Source organism: Erinaceus europaeus, chromosome 10, assembly GCF_950295315.1.
Source record: "Erinaceus europaeus chromosome 10, mEriEur2.1, whole genome shotgun sequence".
NCBI lineage: Eukaryota > Metazoa > Chordata > Mammalia > Eulipotyphla > Erinaceidae > Erinaceus > Erinaceus europaeus.
This window is the reverse complement of record NC_080171.1, coordinates 25,257,210-25,274,274: the sequence shown is the minus strand read 5'-3', so window position 1 is coordinate 25,274,274 and position 17,065 is coordinate 25,257,210. Positions and strand designations below refer to the sequence as shown.

Here is a 17,065-nt window from a genome sequence, read left to right as displayed (position 1 = left end):
ACACCTTCAGGGTTTCTGGCCTGCTTGGCTTGAAGGATAATGATTAGAACAAGCTTGGCATGGGAATGGACGTTTGTGCTAGAATAGTGAATAATGTGTTTGATTTTGGTCCTGCTCCCTGGCATAGTGAATGGATATCCACATGAGGCTGACCAGCTGGGAGTTGGAAATTACAGAGGCAGCCTCAGAATCTTTGCAGAATCTTAACCTGCTAGTAGTTAATTCTCTAGGAGTTTGTCTATTTTCTGAGATTAAATGCCATCAGTTTATTTTTTGTCCTCATATTTTTATTAGTGGTTTAATATTGATTTACAAAATTATAAGATAACGGGGTGTAATTCTACACCTTTCCCACTACCAGAATTCTGTGTTCTCATTCCCTCAATTGGAAACTGCATTAGATCTCCTAAGATCACAGATATGGGTTGACTATTATTTTTATATCTGTCTATCTGTCTGTCTGTCTGTCTGTCTATCTATCTATGCCTATATTTTATATGGTACTGCCTACTATTTATTTATTTATTTATTTATTTATTTCCTTTAGTTGCCCTTGTTGTTTTATTTTTGTTGTTATTGATGTTGTTGTTGTTGGATAGGACAGAGAGAAATGGAGAGAGGAGGAGAAGACAGAGAGGGGGAGAGAAAGATAGACACCTGTAGACCTGCTTTACCGCTTGTGAAGTGACTCCCCTGCAGGTGGGGAGCTGGGGCTCGAACCGGGATCCTTATGCTGGTCCTTGTGCTTCGTGCCACATGCACTTAACCCGCTATGTTACCACCTGACTCCCCCCGCCTACTACTTCTAAGTGTCGTCCCCTCCCCCCTTCCCCTCTTCTCTTTCCTGGGATCCTAATGGAATTGAAATTCAGAGCCCTCTGGTCATCTTCCCTTAACATTTACCCCTCTGGGAGTATGAACTAAAAAAAAAATTTTTTTTTGTTTTGCCTCCAGAGTTACTGCTGGGCTTAATGCCTGCATTATGAATCCATTGCTCCTGGAGGCCAGTTTTTCCATTTTCTTTATCATTGCTGTTGTTACTATTATTATTGTTATTGCTGTCATTGTTGTTGGATAGGATAAAGAAAAATTGAGAGAGGAGTGAGAGAAAGACACCTGCAGACCTGCTTGTGAAGTGACCCCCTTGCAGGTAGGGAGCCAGGGGCTTGAACCAGGATCCTTTAGCCAGCCCTTGGACTCTGCGCCATTTGTGCTTAACCTGCTGCACTACTACCTGGCTCCTCTGGACTAAAATTTTTTATGGGTCTGGCTTCTGTAATTGCTTCTCTGCTGGACATGGACATTGGCAGGTCAGTCCATTCCGCCCAGCCTGTTTCTGTCTTTGCCTAGTGGGGTAGGGCTCTGGAGAGGTGAGGTTCCAGGAAGCATTGGTCAAGTTGTCGGCCCAGGGAGGTCAGGGTGGAATCATAGTAGCATCTACAATGGTATGGCCAAATAGGAGGTAAAGATATAAAGCAGGACAAAATGTTTAATAAACAAGAACCAAAAAGTTAGGAGTAGAGCTGGTAAGAATAGGGATTTCAGGGTGAAAAGAAGCTAAGGAGTCTATCTTAGGTATGTTCCTAGGACCACATGACTTTGGTAATTTTTTCTGGAGCTTGATATCTGACATGGAAGAGGATTAAAAATATTGTCTGGACAGGCTGGGAGTATGGATTGACCTGCCACCGCCCATGTTCAGTGGAGAAGCAGTTACAGAAGCCAGACCTTCCACATTCTGCACCCCATAATGATCCTGGGTCCATACTCCCAGAGGGTTAAAGAATAGAAAAGATATCAGGGGAGGGAATGGGATACAGAGTTCTGGTGGTGGGAACTGTACCCCTCTTATGCTATGGTCTTGCCAGTGTTTCCATTTTATAAATAAACATTTTAAAAAATTATCTGGGAAGATGGTGTCAGAGTTGAGAATAGGGCTAGAAAGCCAGATCAGGGCAGAAAGTAGCTCCCAGACTTGAAGAAAATATATAAATACAATTAGCTGTTTATCTATCAGCCTGACCCAGGGCCCATATTTATTCATATTTAGCACAGAAGCTTCTATAACCTCCCAAGTCCCTGTCAGACTGGGCTCACAGACCAGCTTGGTCTCAGCTTGGAACATTCTAGGCTGTACTGTTTTCTTTGAGTGGCAGAGTAGGGTGACCCAGCCTCCCTTCAGTGAGTGGGGCAGTCCTTACCATTGGTAGTTCATAGTGAGGGCAGGGTCCTGAAGAAGCCCACAACGGAGCTTATACTGACGTTCCTGATGGAAGTGACCAGTGATGGTGGAGAGAGGGATCTATTAGAGGTCTAGGCCCATTGACTCTCTGGAGGGATCCAAGGATTTCCTGACTAGGTCTCCAGATGATGGGGTGGCCTGGCAGTGGCCAGAAAGGCCATTATTAAGTGAGCCAGTCTCTTGCCCTTTCCTAGCTTTTGTAGTCCCATCTTTACCTGACAAGCTTGGGCTTTCTCCCAGTTGTTAAATTGTTGAGTGTCATTTGTTGTGCCATCAGCTTTTTGGCTGGATATACAGGTGTTTTTCCTTTTGCTTGTACAGCGTGGTTCATTGTGGGCATGTGATTGTTCCTGCTTGAAATCCCAGGCTTCACATCACTGTAGGTTGATGTGGGGGCGTTAGGCATCTGTTCCTTGCTGTCAGTCGTCTGCTGGAGCTGAGTAGCAGCCGCCCTCTTTACATAGCTGTGAACTTGACAGTCAGACATAAATACGAGCTGAGTTTCTGATTCAGTGAAATTCCCTTTTTGGCCTCAGTGGGCATTAGAGATTTTGCTCCCTGGCCTCAGGGCTTAGAACAGAAGAGGAAATTAATCTTCAAGGTGTGACTAGGGAGAAGGGGATCTGGAGACAGTGACTGGAGATAAAGTCAAGCATAGGATTTGAGATCTAAGGCAGGGTGTCCTGTGAAGTCACTCTTTGTAGGAGGTGAGCATGCAGTAAGCTGGGAGATTGAGCAGAAGGAAACTTTGTTAGGAAGTTAGGAGTCTAACAGTATGGGGCATGGCACTGTGGATAGGGCATTGTGTTCTTAAGCATGAGGTTCTGTGTTTGATCCCTGGCATTACATGTACTAGAGTGATTCTCTGTTTTTTATTTTTTCCTCTCTCTGTTCTCCCTCTCTAATTAATAATTAAATAAAATCAAAGAAATGAAAAAGAAGGGTCTAGACTTAGATACATCACAGTGCGCATAGACCTAGGTTGAAGCCCTTGGTCCCCACCTGCAGTGGGAAAGCTTCATAAATGGTGAATTAGGGCTGCAGATATATGTGTCTGTCTCCCCCTTTTTTTTTGGAGAGAAAGAGAACAAGTGAGTGTAAGGCACTATACTGCCCATGGAGTTCCATGTGCTTTGTCTTTTTGTTTTCATGTGTTAGGGATTGAACCCAGGGTTTCACGCATGCGAGGCAGACTACCACTGAACCCCAAGAATTTCCTTTAAATGAAGAGACATTTGAGCTTGCTTATAGGTCGAGGAGAAGCTATAAAGGAGAAGGAGAGAATTAAGAGGGATGATGAAGCTTAATAAAACTAACTCCTGCAGCAGTCCATTAGGACCAAATATGATCTTATAAAGAAATATGTCAGGGTCCTAACGAGGACCCTGCTTCTCAATCCGACCGAACTCGCTGACCCGCTCTGTTGCGCACCAGAGGAGGGGGCTGAAGGGGTCGGACCAAGGGCAGCAGGGGTGAGTACAAGTTGGGGGTCTGTCCCTGTGGGTCCCGGCAAGAGACCACCCCAAGACGCTATTTGCCTGTGAACAGTGCGTTTACTGTATGGCAAGCAAGGGTTTTATAAGTTGGGGTAGGGGAAGAACAGGGCAGTTATGGCCTAGCCGTATATGGTCAGGAATGTTAAGGGAGGAGGGGGCTGCTAGGGGTCTTCAGAGACAGTTACTTGTTTACATCATATATGGTCAGGAGATCGGGAAATAGGGAAATGGTGAGGGTCTATCCGGTAACCGTTTGAGCAGACCAACTGGTTTGAGAACAAGGAAGTGAACTGTTGTGCTAATATAGAGAGGATGTGGGGCCCATATGGGCAGGGGAGACTGACAGGGGGCCGAAACCTGGAAAGCCAAGGCCCTTCCCTGCTCTACCTCGAGGTGGGGGAGACTGACGAGGTGGGGGAGACTGACGAGGTGGGGGAGACTGACGAGGTGGCTGTACTTTCAGGCACCCGTTTTTTCATAGGTGGTCCCACACCATGCTCAACCTCAGCCTCACAATTCCCCACAGAAATAGAGACATTTTTCTTTCAGAGGCAAAAAAAAAGGAAACGGGGAGACATTTTGAAAAGAAAAGTTCTAGAAGGTCTCCTTGGAATGTTTCTTACTTTTATTTTATTTTTTTGGTCTTGTCATCTTTGGGGTTTTATGCTCTTGAGTAACTGGCCCCCCCCCACTCGAAAGACAGGGATAAAGAGGCAGAGAGAGACTAACATTGAAGCTTTCTCTAGTACCAGGGGGGGCAGGCATGAACCTGGGTTGCACACTATCGAAGTGATCTATTTTGCCAACCCTAAGAATATGGTTTCACTTGTATATGTTTGTGTAAGACTCTTCATACTTAGCACCAAAACTTCAGTGTCATTACAACGAAGACCTTTGAATTTCAGTGATCTGGCATCAGAGTACCCAGTAGTGTCAAGAAGATGGTGAAGTAGAGAGTGGGGAGGCTAGTTATTGCCAGTACCCCCTTGGAAGGAGAAAAGAAGTGCAATAAAGTTTACTGTCTGTGGGTACTGTCTAGGAGTACATCGTGTGTGTCTATTTGTTTCATTTTTGTGCCAACCCAGTGAAGTGGGTGTCTAGTTCCAGACAAGGTAGCTGAGTTGGCTTCTTCCCTTTACTCTCTTGGCATAAAGATGGTCACACACTTACCCGCTGATGGATTCACTGATAGGGTGTTGCCTTTTCCTAAGTTGTCAGTTCAGTCAGACTTGACTGTTTTCTGCCTTCTGTCAGCAAAACTTGCAGACCACCCCTTGTACTATAAATGTGACTCAGGTGTCTTCTTTATAGTCATCGAGCATGACATAAACGAGTCAGGAGGGACTCAGGTCTCCTAGGACATGCAGGTTGTGAGGAGGTGAGACACTCAACACAACCCAGAGCCAAAGAAGAGTGTGGAATATGTACAGTTCAGCCTTCCATCTTTTTGTTTTTTTTCCTCCCCCTTTAGATGAATTGTTCCCACTTCTGGCAAACCCAGTTGCATGCTTTAAACTTGTTAGGTTTATTTAGTTTTAATATTTAATTCAAATTAGCTAATCTTTAATGGCTTTTCATGCTTGTTGCTGCCCCCACTTGATCCATTCTGAATTTATTCCTAGTCCCTGTTGATCCTCTTTCTTTTCTTTTCTTTTCTTTTCTTTCCTTTTTTTTTTTTTTTTTTTTTACTATTTTATTTATTTTGGATAAGGACAGAGAATTGAGAGGGAGGGAGAGAGAGAGAGCTAGAGACACAGACTCCTGTAGCTCTTTTCACTGCTTGTGAAGCTTCCCTCTGGGTCCTTGCTCGATATTACATGTGCTTAATCAGATGTGCCCCACCCAGCTCCCCTATTCCCTTATTGACCTTTCCCCCCCTAACCCCCCCCCCCCCCAGTTTGACTTAATTTTCTGGTATCAAGCAATTTAGTAGCTCATGTTATTAGATCTGGTAATGATTTGGACGTAGGCCAAAACCTTTAATTTAGAGATAAAGAAATCAGACGATCATCTTGCCTGAGGCTACACAGAGCCTGGATCAGAACTAAGCGTTTCCCCTCCATCCTCTGCTCACCCAGCCTGCCCTCATTACCTCCTGATGGACGAGTTCCACTGGACCAAGTACTTGGGGAACACATCAGGGGGAAAGTTCTCTTCCTGATGTGGCTCATGATACAGCATTACGTTGACTTATTTGGTGGGTACCTGTGATTAAAGGTCATCCCACACTCTACCAGGAATAAGTAAGCGAAAACCCTTAGTCTCCTTGGAGCTCTGAATGGAGAGGAGAGAATATTGATACTTGGCATAATACCTGTGGGTGTTACTGTTGGTACAGTTTGAGGTTTCTGCTTCTTATAGTTTGAAGCTTTATTTGCAAAATCCTGTGTGTGTGTGTGTGTGTGTGTGTGTGTGTGTGTGTATGAGAGAGAGAGATATCAGAGCACTACTTAGCTCTGGTTTATGGTGGTGTAGGAGATTAAACCTGGGATTTGAGAGCCGTAGGCATGAATGTCTTTTGTATAACCACTATCCTATCTCCTTCATTCTTGCTCATGACCTTGTTCAACCACACTTACATGGTGTATATTAGGAGATTTCTTATTTATTGGCTAGAGACAGCCAGAAATTGAAAGAAAGGTGGAGATAGAGAGGGAGAGAGACAGAGACACAGCCTTGCTTCACCACTCACAAAGCTTTCCCTTTGCAGGTGGGAACTGGGGACTGGGGGCTTGAACCGAGGTCCTTGCGTATTGTGCGCTCAACCAGGTGTGCCACAACTCTCTTCTGAAAAAAGTTCAATTTTTAGCAAAGGTTGATACTTGCCCTGATAATATACCTGTAAGAATGAATAGAGGTTGGTGGGAGAGACAGCATAATAGTCTTTCATGCCTAAGGTTCTGAGGTCCCATGTTCACTCACCTGTACCACCATAAACCAGAGCTGAGTAATGCTCTGGTAAATAAGTAAATAATAAAAAGTAAAATTAAAAGAATTAACAGAGGTTCCAGTTTGTCTTTTATATTAAGAGTTCAGCAGCTTCATAATTCTCTCTATTTAAATCTGGTGTTGGATATCAAACTTTCACATGCACTTTCCCACTGAGCCACCCCTGCTGCCCGTTTTCATTTCATGTTTTTTTATTTGTTCATTTGTTTGCTTTGTTTATTTATTTTTATACTTATTTTCCCTTTTGTTGCACTTGTTTTTCATTGTTGTTGTAGTTATTGTTGTTGTTGATGATGTCATCATTGTTAGATAGGACAGAGAGAAATGGAGAGAGGAGGGAAGAGAGGGGGAGAGAAAGATTAGACACCTGCAGACCTGCTTCACCACTTGTGAAGCGACTCCCCTGCAGGTGGGGAGCTGGGGCTCGAACTGGGATCCTTATGCTGGTCTTTGCGCTTTATGCCACCTGCGCTTAACCCGCTGCGCTACCGCCCGATCCCTCATTTTTTTTAAATAAATTTTTAAAAAATATTTATTCCCTTTTGTTGCCCTTGTTGTTTTACTGTTGTAGTTATAATTGTTATTGATGTCGTTGTTGCATAGGACAGAGAGAAACGGAGAGAGTAGGGGAAGACAGGAGAGAAAGACAGACACCTGCAGACCTGCTTCACCGCCTGTGAAGCGACTCCCCTGCAGGTGGGGAGCCGGGGGCTCAAACTGGGATCCTTATGCCGGTCCTTGTGCTTTGCGCCACGTGCACTTAACCCACTGCGCAACCGCCGACTCCCCATTTTGTTTTCTAATGCAGTGGACAGCAGAGCTCTGTCCCACCATCCATAAAGTTTTGACATGGCCCTGCATTGCTTTCCTGTACTTCCGGGAGGCAGAGGTGACCCATGTCCTCACTGATAAACCAGGTTGTCACTCTTTACCAGATGCCATCATCTGCTGTCTCGCAAAGTCTCAGTCTGCTTCATGGGGTCTTCCTTTTCCCCATATGCTCAAAGTCTGATTAAACTTTTTTTTTTTTTAACACTTCTGCAGGTTGATGTTCTTAAGGCAACAGCCCTCCCTCTCTTGAAACAGTTTGGGATTGATGGTGAATCATTTGAGCTAAAGGTAAGAATGTGTATGTTGTTGGATGTATATTTGTTTTTGTTTGTTAGTGGCCAATATAATTTTCAAGTACTTGTTTATTGAGGTGACCTTATTACTAGACTATATGTCTTGGGGGTACAGTTTCCCACCCCATCAAATTATTTTTCCCCACCTCCACAGTGCTGATATCCATCCTGGGCCCCAAGTCCATTGGAGACCCCCTCTGCCCTTGGCTGTAAAGTACTGTCTCCAGTCTTATCAAGTCACTGGAAGAGCTTTGCAGCTCAGTGTGTGTAATGTTTCCACTTGAAGTCACCACTTGAGATAACTCATAGAATTTGTGAACCAAACATTACAGACAGCAGTAGTTCTCAGCAGTTACATTGCACTTTGTGGTAGGCGTCAGCATAACGTTCTCTGTGCAGTAACTCCTTTACTCCCATAACTCCATAGCTTTCACTCAGTTAATACAGAACGGAGCCAGGGTTCTGGTCACACCACCTCTCTGATCTAGATCATCTAGGTGTGATTTGTGTCTGGGCTTTCCCTAGTTTGATACCCCTGAGAATTCTCAGTACTTGAAAAACCTAGTGGAAGTCATTTGCGTATGTTTGTTTGCTGTTGAAACAAAGGAAGCCAGTCCACTGTGATAATAGTGTATCTCTCCAGCTCTGAGCACCTCTGCTTCTTACATTGTTCTTTTTTTTTTTCCCCCAGCTGAGCGAGTTTTTCTTTTTTGTGGCACTAAATTTCGTATATACATGATTCTGTTACTCCTGTGCTGCTGCTGTCGGTGGTAACAACAACAGTAATACAGTTATGGCTACTCAGATAGGAGGGGACACTCACAGAGAGTGAGTGACTGGTTCTATAGCACTGCTCCACTGTTTGGAGCTTCCTGTAGATACTGGAGTACACGGGCTTTGGACATGACAAATTGTGTGTCCTGTCAGGTGAGCTCTTCTTTCTTCTGTATTGATACTCTTTTTTTTTTTTTTTTCCTTTTTCTTTTTTTTATTTACCAGAGCACTGCTCAGCTTTGGCTTATGGTGGTGTGGGGGGTTGAACTTGGGACTTCAGAGCCTCAGGCATGAGAGTCTGTTTGCATAACCACTATGCTATCTATTCCCCCACCCTGTATTGATTTTTTTTTTGCCTCCAGGGTTATTGCTGGGTTTGGTGCTTGCACCATGAATCCACTGCTCCTGGAGGCTAGTTTTTCCCATTTTGTTGCCCCTGTTGTTGCCCTTGTTGTTGTCAGTCATTATTGTCGTTGTTGCTATTGATGTTGTTGGATCCGATAGAGAGATACCGAGAGAAGACAGAGAGGGGGAGAGAAAGAGAGACACCTGCAGACCTGCTTCACTGCCTGTGAATCGACCCCCCTGCAGGTAGGGAGCCGGGCCCTTAAACCAGGATACTTAATGCCGGTCCTTGTGCCTCGTGCCACGTGTGCTTAACCTGCTGCGCTACCTCTCAGCCCCCTGTAATGATATTATTAAACGGGGAATGACTTCAGTCTTTTTAAAATGTATTTATTTACTTATTTATTTTTAATTTTTATTTATAAAATGGAAATATTGACAAGACTAGGCTAGGAGGGGTAGAATTCCACACAGTTCCCACCCCCAGAACTCTGCATCCAATCTCCTCCCCTGATAGCTTTCTTATTCTTTATCCCTTTGGGAGCATGGACCCAGGATCATTGTGGGGTGCAGAAGGTGGAAGGCCTGGCTTCTGTAATTGCTTCCTCACTAAACATGGGCATTGACAGGTTGATCCATACTCCCAGCCTGCCTCTCTCTTTCCCTAGTTGGGCAGGGCTCTGGAGAGGCAGAGTTGCAGGACACATGGTGGGGTCGTTTGCCTAGGGAATGTCTTCAGTCTTATTTAATGCTTAAAACCTTGATGGAAAGGACCGGCAGAAGGATCCCGGTTCGAGCCCCCTGGCTCCCCACCTGCAGGGGAATCACTTCATAGGCAGTGAAGCAGGTCTGCAGGTGTCTATCTTTCTCTCCCCCTCTCTGTCTTCCCCTCCTTTCTCCATTCCTCTCTGTCCTATCCAACAACAACAATAACTACAACAATCAAACAACAGGGGCAACAAAAGGAAATAAATAATAAATAATAAAAAAAAACCTTGGATTAGTTCTTTTCTTTTTGTAATTCATTTTTATATGCCACTAGGGTTATTTCTGGGGCCTGATACATGCATGACAAATTCACTGTTCTAGGTGGATTTTTTTTTTTTAATAGTGACAGAGAAATTGAGAGGGATGGGACACCCCCCACACACACACACACCCACACACCCCTACCTGTAGCACTACTTTACCACTTGTGAGGCTTCCCCAGTGCAGGTGGGGGGGGTAGGCTTGAACCCTTGTTCTTGTACGTAGTACTCTGTGCACTGACTCCTAGATGAGTTATTTTCATTGGAAGAGAAGAGCTCCTGCTAGCTAAGAAGTAGGATCAGCTGATGAATCAGGTCAGTCTTTGACTGGAACACACTGACTCTTGTCTGCTGCTGTTTCTGACACAGCATGTAGGGTCCCTGCTCAGCACTGCCTTGTGGAGCTAGCATAAAGCTTGCTCATCTCCATCTGTCTCTCTAAGGAAAAGAGACTCTTGGCATAAACCTCAGCCTGTAAGGGTCTTCCACTCTGATGTGTCCTCACCTCTTCCCCTACATGTTCAGGTTTTGCGCCGGGGTATGCCTCCTGGAGGAGGCGGTGAGGTGTTCTTCTCCTGTCCTGTAAGGAAGGTCCTGAAGCCCATTCAGCTCACAGATCCAGGAAAAATCAAGCGTATCAGAGGAATGGCGTATCCTTTGCATTTGGTTCAGATTTCTCTCTGCCTCCTCCTCCTTTCCAAGAATGACTCCTAACTATTTTGTTTTCCCAGAATTATGTACATTCTAGACAGTCATGCTGGCAGAGTCTTAAGAGTGAAATTGTAATTGTTGGTTAAAATGCTATGCTTTGTTATCTGGCTAATTTGATTCATTTTTTTAAAAAGTTTTTTTGGATAATACTTAAGCAAATGTTTGTATTTGTGATAGTCTCCTGGGGGCTTTTTAGTTTGGGGACCACTAGAGGTACTGTGGTTCCTTCCTCCGAAAAGCTCATTAGCTGGTAATAGAAATAATCATACAAACTCATTGATCTGATATATAATGCATAATATGATGGAGGTATATCTAGTAGGCTGAGGGAGGGAGTAGAGAGTGGCTGATTTTACCTGGAAGACTTCAGAGAGCTGGACTAGTATCTGGGGCTTTACTAAGTACTTCTTCTATATCCACTTTAGTAATCACCTGATCTTTTAAAAAGTTCTCTCTATTGAGATATGATTAAGTATGATGAATTTACAGATAACTGCATACCTTGCAAGCATGGGGCCCTGGGTTCAATCTCTCATACTTCACAAAATGGTGAAACGCTATTTTGGTTTTTCTCTACTTGATTAAAAAAGATGGGGGCGGGTAGTGGTGTACCTGGTTGAGTGCACCCACTGTCATGCGCAAGGGTCCAAGTTTAGGCTCCATGAGCAATGAAGCAGGTCTGCAGGTATCTTTCTTTTTTCCTCTGTCTCCCTTCACTCCTCTCAATTTCTACTGGTCCTATCAAATATAATAAAATATTAAAATAAAGTTAAAAAAGAAATGTGTTTTTTTTAAAACAATTTTATTTGACTAGACCTAGAGAAATTAAGAGTGGAGGGTGAGATAGGGAGAGACACCTGCAGCACTGCTTCACCACTTGTGAAGCTTCCCCCCCTGTAGCTGAGGACTGGGAGATTGAACCTGGGGTCCTTGTGCATGTAATGTGTGCACTCAACCAGTTGGTGCTACCACCAAGCCCTGAAATGTATATGTTTTGGAAATTTTTTTTTTTTTAACCAGAGCACTGCTCAACTCTGATTTATGGTGGTGCTTGGGATTGAACCTGGGACTCTGAAGCCTCAGTCATGAGAGTCTCTTTGCATAACCAATATGCTACCACCCCTGCCCTTGAAATATTTAATTAAGTTATTTATTTTTGAAAGAGAGATAGAAAGAGAAAGAGAATGAAGGAGAGAGGGAGGGAGGGGGTGGAAACGAGAGCAAGAGAGAGCGCAAGCCCAGACCACTGTTTAACTGTAGTTTACTGGTGGTGCTGGGGTTAAACCTGGGGTCATGTAGCATTTGTTCTTCTGGGTCTGGTTAATATTACTCTAAATCTGCTCCTGTTGTCATAGACAGCATTTCTTAAGCTTTAGTAAGATCCCATTGTAAGCAAATGGTGCTTTTTTTTTCTTCTTTTCTTATTTGCCATGCTTTGGGTTGTTTCTATTTCTTGGTTATTGTGAATAAGCTGCAATGAACATGGGGGTGCATGGCTTTTAATTTCTCTGGTATACTCTACTCAGAAGTGAGGTTGCTGGATCATCTGGTAGTCTTCTTCTAGCGTTTGCCCTTCTTCTGTAGCCAGTCAACAGCGTCAGGTTGAGCCTGATGTAAAGTTTCGAGACCTCCTTTGAATCTGGAGAGGTGGCAGTCGTTGACTATGTGGGTCATAGTCTGTCTGTAGCCGCAGGGGCAGTTCGGGTCGTCTCTGGCTCCCCAGCGATAGAACATAGCGGCGCACCGGACATGGCCTGTTCGATAGCGATTGAGGAGGGCCCAATCATAACGTGCTAGGTCAAAGCCGGGTTGACGCTTGCAGGGGTCTGTGATGAGGTGTTTGTTCTTGACCTCAGCTGACTGCCAGCTCTGTTCTCTTTCAATCCCTTGAGAAACCTTCGTGTCATTTTCCACAGTGATGGCACCACATTCCTATCAGTAGTGTATTAGGCCACAGCTAGAAAGGATGACAATTTTGGGTTTTAATGCTTTTTAAAAATTCATTTAAGAGGTTGTTTTTATGCTAGTACCTGTACTGTTTTAATTAGTATAGCTTTGTAACATGTTGAAAGCCAGAAACTGATGTCTCTGTTTTTGATCTTTTGCTCAAAGTTGCTTTGATTATTCAGAGTTCTTTGTATTTCCATAAATATTTTTAGGATTTTTTTTTTTAAAATAAAGGTGTTACCGGGATTTTGATAGGGATGATATTGAATCTGTTGATCATTTCATTCATTTTAGCAATATTAAGTCTTCTAACTCAGACATGTAAAATCTTTTTATTTGTCTTGGCTCTATTGTAACTAAAATTGTTCCCTTGAGTTCCCCCTCTAGATAGGGGGTTCGTATATGCAAATATATGTTGGTTTTCCATCTTGCAACTTTACTGAATTAGTTTTTCAATAGGGGTATGTGTGTAATCACTAGGGCATCATATATATGAATCTGGATTATGGTGCTAGAGATTGAATCCAAGACTTCTAGGACCTCAGGCATGCAGGTTCTGTGTTTTAACACACTGAGCCGTCTTCCTGGTTCTAAGAATTAGTATTAATTGTTTAAATGTTTGCTTCAGTTCACTGGTGAAGCCAGCTCATCCTAGACCTTTCTTTGGAAGTTTCTCATTAATAATTCAATGTCTTTACTTGTTATTGCTCTGTTCAAGCTCTGTGTTCTTAATTCAGTCTTGGTAAGTCTTATCTTTCTAGGAATTTATTCATTTCTGTAGGTTGTCCAATATGTTTCTGTGTGTTTCTTCATAATAGTCCTTTATGCTCTTTTTTACTTAGAAATGATTTTTTTTTCCTTTTCTCTTAGTCTAACTAAGGGTTTATTTTGTTTTCAGAAAACCAACTCTTAGTTTCCTGGGTTTTTTTTTCCTTCTATTTTTCTGCTTTCTATTCATTTATTACTATTCTAATTATAATCAATTTTGATTTTGCTTATTTTGTGTTTAGTTTGTCATTTTACTTGTTGAGGCATAATGTTGGCTTATTTAATTTTTTAATCTTTTTTTAGATTCTTGAGATCCAGGAGCTGGTGCTGTGGGTGGAACACTGGAATTGTGAGAACAAAGTCTTGATTGTGGTCGTTGGCTCCCCACGTGGCAGAATGATGCTCCGGTTCATATTCTCTCTCTCTCTCTCCCTCTCCCTCTCCCTCTCTCTCTCTCAGACTTTATAGAAGAAGTCTCGCCAGCCCTATTTGTGGATTTCTCTTCCTCTTACGGAGGGAGTTTTTTTTGCTACCGTTTTATCACGGCTCACTGGGGCTCAGCGGTTACGTGACTCCACCATTCTCTGTGGCTTTTCTCCTTTTCTTTGTTTTAATACATTTTGTTTTATTTTATTGTTATTTTTTATCATCTTTATTTTCTGGATGGAAACAGAGAAATTAGGAAGAATGGAGAGATAGAGAGGGAGAAAGACATAGAGAAACCTGCAGCCCTGCCTCACCACTCTTAAGGCTTTCCTTTTGCATGTAGCGGCCGGGGGCTTGAACCCGGGCCCTTGTGCATTATAACAAGGTGCACTCAAGCAGGTGCACCACCACCTGACCCTCTCTTTTTTCTTTTGATACAATGAAAGACAGAGAAGGAGCAGGAGACAAAGAAAGGGGGCGTCACCCGCAGCACTTCTCATAAAGTTTGGGAACTTGAGCCCAGGTTCTTGGTCCGGGTAATGTTTGTTCTGTTAGGTGAGCTACCACCTGAACCCTGTTACATACCTACATACATACTTTCCCCCCTTTTAATAGAGACAAAGAAGTAGAGGAGAGACAAACAGACACTGACTCAGGCGCAAAGACCTGGGTTTGAGACCCCACCTGCAGAGGATTTATATCTCTCCTCTCCTCACCTCAGTTTCTTTCTGTCCTGTCCAAGGAAGGAAGGAAGGAGGGAAGGAGACAAAATGGCCACTGGGAGCAGTGGACTCATAGTACCAACACCACGCTCCAGTAATGATCCTGGTGGCGATAAACAGTACATAAATAAAAAAGGCTAAGAAGCTCTGCTTTGGAACTTGAATTTTGGACTGACAGTAGGGGACCAACAGCTCACACTCCTTGAGCTCATTCACACACACAAGGCATTGCTATGTGTTTTACATACATTACTTCATCTGCAACCCCCAAGGCCTGTAGGAAGGTGTTTTATGTTCATCGTTCTTACAGATGAAGTGGAGGCATCACACCAGACCAGAATGTTGCAGTTTGCTGGAGTTGGTACTGGAATCCAGCTAGATTTTAGGACCCCTAGTTAGCTGTTTGTTGTGGGGGCCTCCACACCAAGCTGGATGCACCACGATAACTCTGGGGTGTAACTGTAAAGTCCCTTTCCTTTTTCCTTTACTGATTGAATTCAGTTGACAGTAAACACATCTACTTTACCCTTCTGGTGTCCTCATCTCTGGAAAGACTAGGGCAAGAAGTTGTCTTAGGGAAGTTGAATTTGCTTATTATTATTATTTTTTCTTTCCTCCAGGGTTATTGCTGGGCTCAGTGCCTGCACCATGAATCCACCGCTCCTGGAGGCCATTTTTTTCCCCCTTTTGTTGCCCTTGTTGTTGTAGCCTCGCTGTGGCTATCATTATTGCCATTGTTGATGTCGTTTGTTGTTGGATAGGACAGAGAGAAATGGAGAGAGGAGGGGAAGACAGAGAGGGGGAGAGAAAGATAGACACCTGCAGACCTGCTTCACCGCCTGTGAAGCGACCCTCCCCTGCAGGTGGGGAGCCGGGGGCTCGAACCGGGATCCTTACGCTGGTCCTTGCGCTTTGCGCCACATGCGCTTAACCCATTGCGCCACCGCCTGACCCCCTGCTTATTTTTTTTTAGATTTTTTATTTATAAAAAGGAAACATTGACAAAACCATAGTATAAAAGGGTACAGCTTCACACAGTTCCCACCACCAGACCTCCGTATACCATGCCCTACCCTGATAGCTTTCCTATTCTTTAACCCTCTGGGAGTATGGACCCAAGATCATTGTGGGATGCAGAAGGTTGAAGGTCTGGCTTCTGTAATTGCTTCCCCGCTGAACATGGGTGTTGACAGGTTGATCCATACTCCCAGCCTGTCTCTCTCTTTCCCTAGTGGGGAAGGGTTCTGGGGAAGTGGAGCTCCAAGGCACATTGGTGGGGTCCAGGGAAGTGTGGTCACATCCTGCTAGAATCTGGAACCTGGTGGCTGAAAAGAGAGTTAACATAAAACCAAACAAATTGTTGACCAGTCATGGACTTAAAGGCCAGAATAGTGCAGATGAAGTGTTGGGGGGGGGGTCCTCCATTTTGTAGATAGGCATATTTTAGTTATATTTCAAAGGGCCTGTAGCTATACTAGTTTTTTTTTTTTTTTTTGCCTGAGCCTGAAATCTGATATGCAGGTGGATCTAAGTTATTGGCTGGGGAGATGATGTCATGGCTGGAAGAGGGACTAGAAAGCTGGATCGGGGAAGAGAGTAGCTCCCTAACATGGGAAAGGGGTATAAATATTGTTAACTGTAAACCCCATTGATTTGATGTGATCTGGGGCCCGTAATTAGCTTAGGAGCCTATGTGACCTCTGCATTCCTGTAGATCTGAGCTCACATTCTGTGGTCATGAGTAGGAACATTCCATGCTGCCCTAGTATTGACCCATCTTCCTCAGGTGTAGCATAGAGTATGTTGTCCAGCCTCCTTTTGGTGGATGGAACATCTCTACCATTATTGATCCAAGTTGAGGGCAAGGTCCTATAGGAGCCCACAAAGGGGTCTGTTTTGTTGTTCCTGATAGAAATGAGCAGTAACAATGGAGAGAGGGATTTATTCGAGTTCTAGGCCCATCAAGTCTGCTTGGGAACCTCAGAACTCCCTGATTAGGGCCCCAGCTGGTGGAATGGCCTGATAGTGACTTCTTCTTCTTCTAGCGTTTGCCCTTCTTCCGTAGCCAGTCAACAGCAAAGCTGTCAGCAGCTGCTTGTTGCTGGCTTTGAAAGTGACTGGGATCCATGTGGATTCAGTCAGCTAGGAAGGATCGTCAGTTTCCCCAATGAATGGGTACTCACGGGATGCACCACGAGAAGGTCGATCCAATGCAACTCCTGATAAGTGACTAAAGAGTCATCATTAAAGTGTGCCAGTATCTTGCCCTTATTCAGTTTTTGCAGTCCTTGCTTTGCTAAGGTTAGCTTTGGAGTGAGTGAGAGAACTATAATAGGAAGTAGGTGAGGAGGGTATCTAAGTCTAAGTGGACACTATTTCATTATGAACTTGATACTGACTCACTACAGACTACTGTGTATTTTTGCTTTTAGGTATATATTTTGCCCTAATTTATGGATACGTGAACATATGAACATATGCTCTGTCTTACGGGACCTGGCCTATATCTAGGTTTTGGGACTTTGTTAGGAAG

General features: G+C 43.9%; 1 protein-coding gene across 4 annotated transcripts in view; it reads left to right on the top strand.

Annotated features, from left to right (window-relative positions):
* The window catches only part of RCL1 (RNA terminal phosphate cyclase like 1), a 148,575-nt gene that overhangs the window by 24,488 nt on the left and 107,022 nt on the right, over positions 1-17,065 (top strand). For all 4 annotated transcript variants that reach the window (XM_060199318.1, XM_007521412.3, XM_060199320.1 and 1 more), the window contains 2 exons: positions 7,732-7,806; positions 10,484-10,608. In XM_060199318.1, the coding sequence (XP_060055301.1) occupies positions 7,732-7,806; positions 10,484-10,608 (200 nt within the window). The remainder of the gene's footprint in view (positions 1-7,731; positions 7,807-10,483; positions 10,609-17,065) is intronic.